This window comes from Solanum pennellii, chromosome 8 (genome assembly GCF_001406875.1).
Source record: "Solanum pennellii chromosome 8, SPENNV200".
Lineage (NCBI taxonomy): Eukaryota > Viridiplantae > Streptophyta > Magnoliopsida > Solanales > Solanaceae > Solanum > Solanum pennellii.
The window spans coordinates 66,654,386-66,665,049 of record NC_028644.1 but is presented as its reverse complement, the minus strand read 5'-3'; the positions used below and the strand labels follow the sequence as shown (position 1 = coordinate 66,665,049).

General features: G+C 27.9%; 1 protein-coding gene across 1 annotated transcript; it reads right to left on the bottom strand.

Moving 5' to 3' along the window:
* Positions 1 to 9,025: 9,025 nt before the first annotated feature.
* On the bottom strand, positions 9,026 to 9,907 carry LOC107028091 (ethylene-responsive transcription factor ERF038). The gene has a single exon (XM_015229144.2). It carries the CDS (start codon positions 9,867 to 9,869, stop codon positions 9,135 to 9,137), a length of 735 nt encoding a protein of 244 aa, XP_015084630.2. The 5' UTR covers positions 9,870 to 9,907; the 3' UTR covers positions 9,026 to 9,134.
* Positions 9,908 to 10,664: the final 757 nt, after the last annotated feature.

Here is a 10,664-nt window from a genome sequence, read left to right as displayed (position 1 = left end):
TTAAGAATAGGAGATGTTATAATTAGGCTACATGATTTTTGCTATTTTATATGGATTACTTGTAATAGGAATATTGTAACGACCCGTTCAATCGTTTTATTAATTTTAACCATTATTTTTATATTAGCTTTTTTTGATAGCTTTGTAAAAAAAAAAATTATGACTTAGAAGAATAAATGACATGATTTTCAAACTTAATAAAGGATTCATATAATCTAATACATAAATATTTTGAAATATTATGACTTAATCCTATACTTGAAATTTAGAAAATATGGGATTGAAGTTATTGGTTGGAATCAAGATTTAGGAATTTTATTATGATCTGGAGGAACCTGGTCCTCTCTGCCATCAATTTGAGGTTCTGTAGAGACCTTTTTAGCACGACCTCTCAATGGTGCTGCTCCACGTCCACGACCTCTGGCTACTATCGTACTACTAGCACGACCTCTAGCTCGAGATCTACCCCTACCTCTAGCTGGGGCCTCAACAACTGCCTCGGGAAGTGCCTCCCCTCTACCACCAGTAACATTAGTTCTAGTCCTCATCATCTGTCAAAAGAGTATACAACAACTCAGTACTAAAGAAGGTGACTACGCACGATGAGAAAGAATGAACAAAACTAGTAATCCTTATAGCCTTTCAGAGATAAGTACAAACGTCTCTGTACTGATCCTTGAGACTCTACGTAGACTCGGCTTGTATACACATGAGACCTATGAACCTGGGGCTCTGATACCATTTTGTCAACTAAAAAAAAAATTTCAAAATATGACTCTAAGTCACACCCAAGTTTGATATATTGATATATGTAATACAATATCGAGTGTACTATATTATAAGAAAGTTATTAGAGTTGTAATTTTTGGAGAAATTATGATTTAACCATAGGCTTGAAACTTGAAAAATATAAGAATTGACAAGTTAATGGTCATCAAGACTTAGGAACTTAATTATAAATTTGGGTAAGCTTTTGGGTCTAAGCTAAATTTATATAACATGAGTGTTGTTAGTGTCGAAATCTTATTGTGACCATGTACTTGAATAGATTGCATTGGTTTGGAAGCTCAACGAAAGAGAAAAACTCAAATCCCAGAGTGATAGTTCGTTTATTTAAGGCAAGTGAATTTTTAAAACCCTTGTTAAGCGTATGAAATTCGTGTGTTACCTTGTGTAGTGTTGAGAATGACTTGGAGACTTGTTGCTTATTTGTTGGTGTTGTATTCCTTGTAGTAAATTGCGCTTTGTTATCAAAATGGTTATCTTCTCATTTACATTTGAGCATGTCATTTGCATTGTATCTGAGACATGGTTGTGGTAAGAGGATGTACCATTTCGAGGGTCGTATCGCGCGCCGCAATGGATATTATGTTTCAAGGGACGTATCGCGCGCCGCGAAGGTTACTATTATCGAGGGTCGTGTCGTGCGCCGCGACAGATGCATGGACAGATATGTCCCCCATGGGTCCCGGACTGAGAGACAGCGGGTGTGTATCGTTAAGAAAGACATGCATCACTATATTTGACATTGCATCTCATGGCATTGCACATTTTATTATTGATAAACTTGAACACGTGTTTTGCTGATCTTGTGATTGTTTCTCTGTGAAGCTTGTGACTGTTGAATATTGAGTTGTTATTGAGAATGTGTAAACTGATAGAGTGTGGTTATTGAGTTGTGTGTTTGGTAAACTGTAAACTGTTAGGCTGTAGCGTAGAGGTTTAGATAGGGTGTAAGGAGTACCCGTATTTTGTTCACTTAACTTGTGTTTAGAGGTTTGCTTGTTGGGTACCGCGTGGTTTGGTACTCACCCCTTGCTTCTAAAATCTTTTATAGGTTACGAGCCCGGATCTTCGTGATACCTGTCATTCTTTTCATTTCCGAGGCATCTTGTGGAGGGTTGTGAGGTAGTTGCTTGTCATCTCAGCGAACTTTCCTACTCCAGTTTATGACTTTGTTTTTACTTGAAAGACAACTTCATTTTAGACTTCTATTTTGTTTCAATTCTAATATTTACATTAGAGGCTTGTGCACGTGACAACCTGGTTTTGGGAATTGAAATAATATGACTTGGTTTCATAATAGAAATTGTTGGATTGTCATTTACTTCCGCACTTTGTTAGATATTGGATTTTAGGCTGACTTGTCTTGGTGGGATAAGACGAGTGCCATCACACCCATTTTTGGGTCGTGACAAATATCATTGCTATGCATTGATAGTTCAAAGAAGGAAATAGAGTAATAAAATTCTGGAGCCTAAAGAGTATAAAATATTAACAAAAATTTTAAAACGGTATATAAAATTTTATATTAATCAAAACGGTAAAATTGCTGGAACAACAGCGATTTTCTCCGCCAGAAAAAGCAAAATCGCTGCTACTGCAGTAATTTTGCAAAATGTGATTTTTTTGTTTTGAAAAAGTCAAATCGCTGCCTAGGCAGCAATTTTTATTTTTATTTTTATTTTCATTTTATGATAATCGTAGGAAAAACAAGTTTGATTGATTTTCAAATAATTTTTAGAAATTCAAATATATAGCTTATAAGAAAATATGCATTGTTTTAAAAAAATTAAGAATAAGTAAAGTAACAAAAATATTTTCTTTCTAAAAAAAGATATTATATTGAATTTAAATTTAAATGATGTTTGAGTTTAAATAGAATTCTAACTTTTTAACCTCTTTTATTTATATTTCCACAATGTCATGTAATGTTAATCTTTATATTTTTTCATCACCGATCATTAGCTTCATTGGTGAGTTTACTACCTTCTTCATATTCTTTATTTTATTATAGATTTTTGTAAAAATATTTCTATTTTCTATATGCAAATGAGAGATTGTCTATTACAAACTAAATTGCTTGCTACAATGTACCATCTTGAATTGAAGTAAGTAATTTTTTTCATAATTATGTTCTTCGTTATTTTTTTTAATATAATCAAACCAGTAATACTGCTAAATTAGTTGAGATGCAGTATATGTTGAGTATTAGCAAGGTACAATATACTACACAATTTTCTTTAATTTTTTTTTTTAAAAATGAGCAGCGATTTTCTTTAAAAAGATTTTTTTTTTTAAAAAAAATTATTAATATTTTATATCCTTTAGGCTCCGGACTCTAAAATTATCCTATATATTGTATCACTAATAAATTGATGAAGAATGAGATAAATATTTTTCTATTTCTTTTCAAAACATATATTTTGTAATATTGTTATTTTTAGTGAAATGTTGATTTTTATGAAAGTTCATACTCAAATGTAAGCATGGGAGAGACTGGAGATGATTGATCCCGATTTACCTCAATAATTTTATTATTTATATAATTATTATGAGTTATTTTAAGTAATAAGATGTCAATTATGTGTTTATAATACACTAATTTAATAAATTCTAAGAAATTTCATTAACTAATATAAGAATTTTGAATAGTTTGATTTAAATTCTAAAATATTTTTACTGTTAAATAGAAGAGATCCCTTTTTTTTTTCTTTTTTATGTCGGTATGTTTGAATTAATCAATAATAAAATCATAATTTACTATTGAAATTTTTGGAGCCTCCTTTATCCTTGTGATTTAAGTGGAAGCAGATCACAAAAAATGTAGAGAGAAAATATTTTATGTATTTATATAAAAGATATTTAAAAACTCCATCCTTTTGTTTCCTAATTTTGTTTTTTATTTTCATTCAACAATCGTTGTTCACTTTATAACCTAATTCAGATTTTCGTAGCATAAAATCAACTAAAGAGAAAATTATTTGCTAATTATTTTTAAAATATTTTTTATTCTCAGAGAGTTTGAACTTGAACCTTCTAATTAAGTGTCAAAGTATCTTGTACCTAGAGGGGATTAAGTATTTGAATTTGTGGAGCATTAAACTGAATCTATCACAATTTTAAAATTGTGGATTCATACCTATTATTTTTTTTTATAATTTTAATGATGTTTACATATAATTTCATACTATATATAAAATATATTAAATTCAGATCAATTCCATATGATAAAACTGCAACATATTTCTTATTGAATAACCTCCTTTTATAATTAAGTATATGCTACATGTATGTAATTTTTAGCAATATCTGTTTATACTCATAAATACTTGGACTTTTTCTTTTTCAATATTGACTCTCATAATACTTCTATTAATTTACATGATTGAATAATTTTAGCTCTAAGAATTAATGATGGAAAGGTAAAATCAGTTTCATTAATGATAAAAACTTAACAATTTATCTTATCCGAAACTTTCCCTAATTATATTAATCTTTATTTTTCAGAATTCAAAGCAAACGATACATAAGCTTTGTATCAAATATATAACTATAAATCAGATTTATACTAATTTAGGTTTGATGTAATTGGTGTAGTGTAATAATAATAACATTAATTCTAGATACGTTGTATAAAAAAAAATTTATAATGTATCTGATAAAGGTAGAGTGATGTATCCAAATATTAAAAAAGAGAAGGAAATGAGATTTTGGGCCTGTTTGGCCGTAGATTTTTCAAATAATATTTGGAAAAAAAAATTGGCAAATTATGTTTGTCCATACATTCGTCATTATTTGATAAATATTTTTGGCAAATATCCCAGATTTCCAAATTAGTTTTTTCTAGTATTTAAGCCAAATCTCATTATTTGGGATCTTTTGAAAATTAAAATTTTACCCCAATTTTTTTATCTTTTACAAAAACACCCTCTATAGTAGTTGTTTGCATTGTATTACATAATTTTTTACGTGAACACCAAAATAGTGATGAAATATTTAGTGAATATTAAATAATGATATGATTGTTGATGAAAAATTATTTAAAATTGGCACAAGGTAACAAAGTCATGTGCATTGTCTACTTCACGATGTATTGAATGATGCTTGTTGCACTCACTCTAAATTACTACATTGCTCTAGTGTCATGGACACTATTTGTTATTGTTGTGACGAACATCCAATTGACTTGTAATACAAACTTATAGTTAGTTTTGATAGTTTTATAACTTAAAGGTATAAATCATATATTTCCTGAAAAGGTGAAATATATTTCCCAAATCCTATGGCCAAACACATGGTGAAATTTCATCCAAATTTTCACTCAAATAATATTTGCCAAGAATATTTAAAAATCTATGATCAAACACTAACTTTAAATGGTAGAAATTTTTAGAAAATATGTTATCTTAAGTCGTGTAATTACTTAATTTCCGATTATATGGCCTGGTCCGTCTATCCTTATATCAAGACACATGTCAACAAAATAAAATATAAGGTTTTAAAAATATTTAAAAAAAAAAAAATTCAAATTGATTGTTTTGTACTAGTATCATTTTGAGATGGGATAAAGTATAGAGTAAATGGGATTCTAGCTTATCATCCAAGTCTTGGTCCATTGACTTTAATCATTCTCTGCATGTTGTACTGAACTATAACCTACCAAAGGAGCTGCATGCTTTCTTTTCCTTTTTTTTTTTTATAAAAAAAATACTTATGATTTCAATTTTTATTGCATAGTTTAATTAGTCAAAAAGTCATTATAATATTTGTGTGTAAAAAGGCAGCACTATAATTCAACATTATGTATGTATAATAAAATTCGAAATTCAGTAAGCAAGAATTGTATATTTTATTTTGCGGGATTTATCTTTATTCTTCCTATCACAATTTTAATTATTTACTAAAGAGTATCAAAGTCTTTACCGGCATTAATTAAGCGTTATTAGAACCAGTGGCGCTAAGGCTTTAGAGACATATACAAAGAGTGACAATTGTCGCTAAAAATACATATTTAGCGATAATTAAGAATTAAATATTATTAATGGTCATTTTTATTGGAGCGTCTGGAGGGTCTTTAATTTGTACTTAAATTGTCGTAAATATCAGACCTGCAGATACTATATTTTATTGCAACCATGAAAATCACATTTGATTTGATTAATAAGGATAACCTCTATATCTTGCTAATTAACATGACACCACAATAAGGAAGGTTAAAAAAGAGAGAGAATAATTAAGAAACTAATCATGAAAGTTAAACTTAATTATTTTCTGACTGTTGATGTTGTGTGTTCTTTTTTTTGGGGAGTTACATAGCTCTAGACAATTAAATAAGATGAATGGAGTATTTGTTATCACAATGAAAAGAACTTTAGTTAAATTTGAGAATTGTAAATATGTAGTCCTTTCAAAATTACCATGCCTTTGAACCACATTTTATTGTTATTATTATTTGCATCTCAATTACTTCACTAGGCCCGACTAGTTAAATAGATATTAGATAACTTTACTCATTAAAATTAAAATAAACGAGAAAAAAAATGTTATTTGACTTCTATTAGGATTTGAAGAGTCTCCAAACAATAATAAATTTATCTACGTCTAAATTATAGGATCACAATTTGAACGACGAAATTATTCGACATTAATACTTACATCAGAGTAGACTGCCTACATTCACCATCTTTGGGGTATAATTTATCCTTGAACCCTATTGAACTCGTTATACTTTATACATCAAACTAATTTTTTTTCTTTTAATCTTTGTCATGATTTGTACATTGCTTCACTACTGAATGATGTGATTTAGTGATCAATAAGTTCGTACAGATTTTGAATCAAAGTTTAATATTTTACGAGATGAAAATACTAGTTAATTTCATTCTTATATCCGACTAATATTAGTAACAAAGTTAATTGATGAAAATACTAATTTCTTCTTGCATCTATTTGACTTATACTGATAGCAAAGTTATTCGATATCAATATTGATGAATATAATAGATACTCAATGATCCAAACACCATCATTAAAAATATAAAAGGTATTTTTTCACTTGCTTCATTGACTAGAATTTCTTGATGGTTTAGTTACTTATTAGGGTAGGGTGGGGAGTTTGCTGTATATAGGGTGGGGGATTTAAAAAAAAAAAAGGAAACAAGAAAAAGATGTAAAAATGCATGAAAAGCAAAAGAGGATTTCAATGATTAAGAAAAAAAAAAGTAATTTAAACCCTGCTTTTTATTCCGTACATTTTTAATATTTTCTATTTCCGCATATTTAGATAATAATAAGAAAACTGTGAATTATATGAGAATTTTTCTAGGGATTAATATAAAAATTTGTAGAAAAATAAGTTTTTTATGTATTTTCATACTAAATAATCTCCAAAAAAATCCTCATATAATTTATAATTTTCTTATAATAATAACCGCTTTTTTTTTTCTAATTTCATGTGGTAAAGGTAAACTAATATGAAACGTCACGTGTCATAGTATATAATAAAGCAACTAACTAGCTATAATTTCCTTTAATTATATCTCAGCCTCAATACTTAAGGTCTTAAGGTTTATTAACGTTTAAAAAATATTTTATGCGGTTAATTAACTCATATATCTTAAGTTTGAACGTAGTTGATCAATTAAATTGAGATAATTGATAAGCTTAAATAAGATAATATTGTTAGCGAGAGTTATATAGCGAACTTCAATTTATTTAGATTTGAGGCATAACAATGATTATAATTGTATGTCATATATCAATTTAGAGTATTATCTGATTTTCTTTTTTTTTTTTTAAATTCTCACTTGATATTCAGTCTCATATTTATGATCCAACAACAAAAAAAAAATTCATGCATAAAAGCTCAAACTCAAAACATTTAATTAAGAATGAAAAAAAATTAAATTTTCAATTATAATTTATGTGTGACGATTCGTTATTAATGTAAACCAAGAGAAAAGGACAATGATGTTATGTGTCACTATTGTAAACAAACAACAATTAATACATTCCCTAATTTTGGGATATAGAAATGTATCCTAAACTATGATTGTAGTAATATATCTTAGCTTTATTAATTATTACCATGTGAGAGTCTTATTCAATATTATTCAATCCCATGTTTATAATTAAATGCTTCAAATGTTCAAGTTTTTTTCGATTACTTCGTTTTTTTCTAATTACTTGTATATTATTAAATTGATATATTTATTAAAAAAATAATTATTAATATAATAAATTTATTATTTTATCGTTGTTCGAAGCCTTTCCTTCATATGATCCATATAAAAATACTTTTTACGTCTAAAAAAGAATGATTCTATTTTTTTTAGTCTGTTTTAAAAAGAATGGTTCCTTTTTTTATTTGACAATATTTCAACTTTAATTTTCCACGTGACATGTTTGAGACCACAAGATTAAAGGACATTTTGATACATTTGATATAACTTTGATTTAGAACCATAAGATTAAAAAGTTTTATTTCTTTTCTTAATTTCCGTCTTGAGTCAAATTAGGTCATTCTTTTTTAAACGGAAGGAGTATAAAAGTCCTTGTCTCATTGGACAGAACAAAATAAGAGTCTGTATTAGTTTTTTTTTAATTTAAAAAAAGGCAAAAAAAAAAAGAAAAGAAAATGGAAAGTGATTAAATTATTCACATGTTCTTTTTTATTTTCTTTTTTTTTCCCCAGAGAATATAAGCTCTGATTTGCAGAAGAATTAAAATATTTTATCTACTAAAAATATTATATAAAACCTGCCAAACATCGTGCATAAAATGATAAATTCCACATGATTCCATGTTGTACTTTCTTCCATTGTTGATAAATTAGGATTCCGCTGATAAAAATTACCTAAAGAAGCAAGCTAAATTATATTCCCCTGACAATATATTTATTTATCAGTCACTGAAAAAAATAATTTATTCATTAGTGTATTTACAATGAACCATTACATAAAAGATGACTGTCAATTCCGTACTCATTTATTCTATTTTGTTACCAAAAAAAAAGATTAGAAAAAATTTAAATCATTTAAAAGTTACATGACTTAGATATGTTAATGAGAAAAAAAAATTCATATTCCATATCGCACCTTCTCAAATTAGTAAATTTTTCTTAATGCTTGTGTCTTTTGCTTGCCAAAAGTTCGACATATTGATTTATCATCTTTTATTTATATGTAATTTTGAGCTTTCGATAAATATTTGAAATCTTTCAATATGATCATAAGCTTGAAAATAAATAAACAATCGGCATTCAATACTATTGGCGAACTATAACTTTTTTTTTTGATGCTATGATTTCATTGTTATAATCTAAATTCACATTTCGTCGAAAAATTATATTATTACGGCTGTGAAACTTCGAGTGGGGTTTCAGTGTCATGGTTGTAATCCCACAAATAGAGCTCTTCTTGAGGCCAAAAGCTTACAGCTCCAGCCAAATCCCATGGTGAATTATAGTAACAAAATTTATCAAATTTTTGAGTAAGATCCATAAGAATATCAGGCAAATCAAGAAAAGGATCCTCATTATTAGACGAAGACGAAGACGAAGATGATGATTCTGATGACTCTGTTTCTTCAGGAGAACAGAGCATTTCCATTAACTCACCTTTACTCTGTTTTTCCATAAAATTTCTTGGTGAAATATTCAAAGCTGCAGCCTTTGCGGCTGCAGATTGAATATCTTTAGCGCATTTCGAAGATGGTATAGGAAATTGATGAGCTAATTCAGGGAAATTGAGTAAAGCTAAGTGACCTTTAATGGCAATTGCAGCTACATCATGTGCTCTGGCAGCCATTTCAGCTGTAGAAAATGTACCAAGCCAAATCCTTGATTTTTTCCTCGGCTCGCGAATTTCAGACACCCATTTACCCCAGCTTCGTTTTCGAACACCGTGGTAAATTGGGTGTTTTGAATCGTCCATTTTCTTGGTTTTTTCAGTACTGGATTTGATTTTCTTGTTTCTATTGGTTTGTTGTTTTGATGATTTTAAGGTTATTGATCTTTTTGTTAGAGATGAAGAAGAAATTGTTTGATAGTTATTGAAAATAATGGGAGATTGATGTTTTTCTTCCATGGGAGTTTTGTTTTAGTTAAGTGAAAAAATATACATAGTGCTTCTTCTTATAGTGTTTTGTGTTCTTGGACTCATTTGGCACTTTATTTATCTTTTTTTTTTTTTACTTTAGATGGAATAATACCAAAGAAAAAGAAAAATAAAAGTGAAAGCAAATTAATTTATTTGTCCTACATTTCTTTTTAGTTTCAAAAGTTACCTTATCCATGATATAATAAGACTCCAATAATCATGTTTTATATCTAAATAGTTCGTTTGTTATGCAGATTCGTATATTTTTGTTCGTTATATATAAATAGAGTAAATATATACAAATTTTATAATTATATATTTAGGAACTTTAAAGTTTCGTTTGCATATTTTGCGTGGTAATGTAAAAACAAGATAATTTATTAGGAATTTCTCATAAATCATATCCAAATAGTTAGGGTAAGCACATATAAAATTTTGAATTTATACCATCAGGTTTGAATTAAACAAATTTTGAATTTATATTAATCAGACGAATAACAAGATTGTACGAAACTATAGTTGTGAATTAGAATTCCCCTAAATAGTAGCTATATGATTTAAATGTTTGGTATTATGTACAATATCCCCTTTCTTTTTTCATCCCATAAACCTTATGAGCTCGTTTATTGGGAATAAGTTATTTTGAGATTAGTTATCTCGAGATTATTATTTTATTTTTACTATATGAAATAAAAATAATATTACTATCTTAATTTATAAGTTATTCAGTAATTTATTGACATAATGATAACGTGGTATTACAATCATAAAATAGCTCTCCAA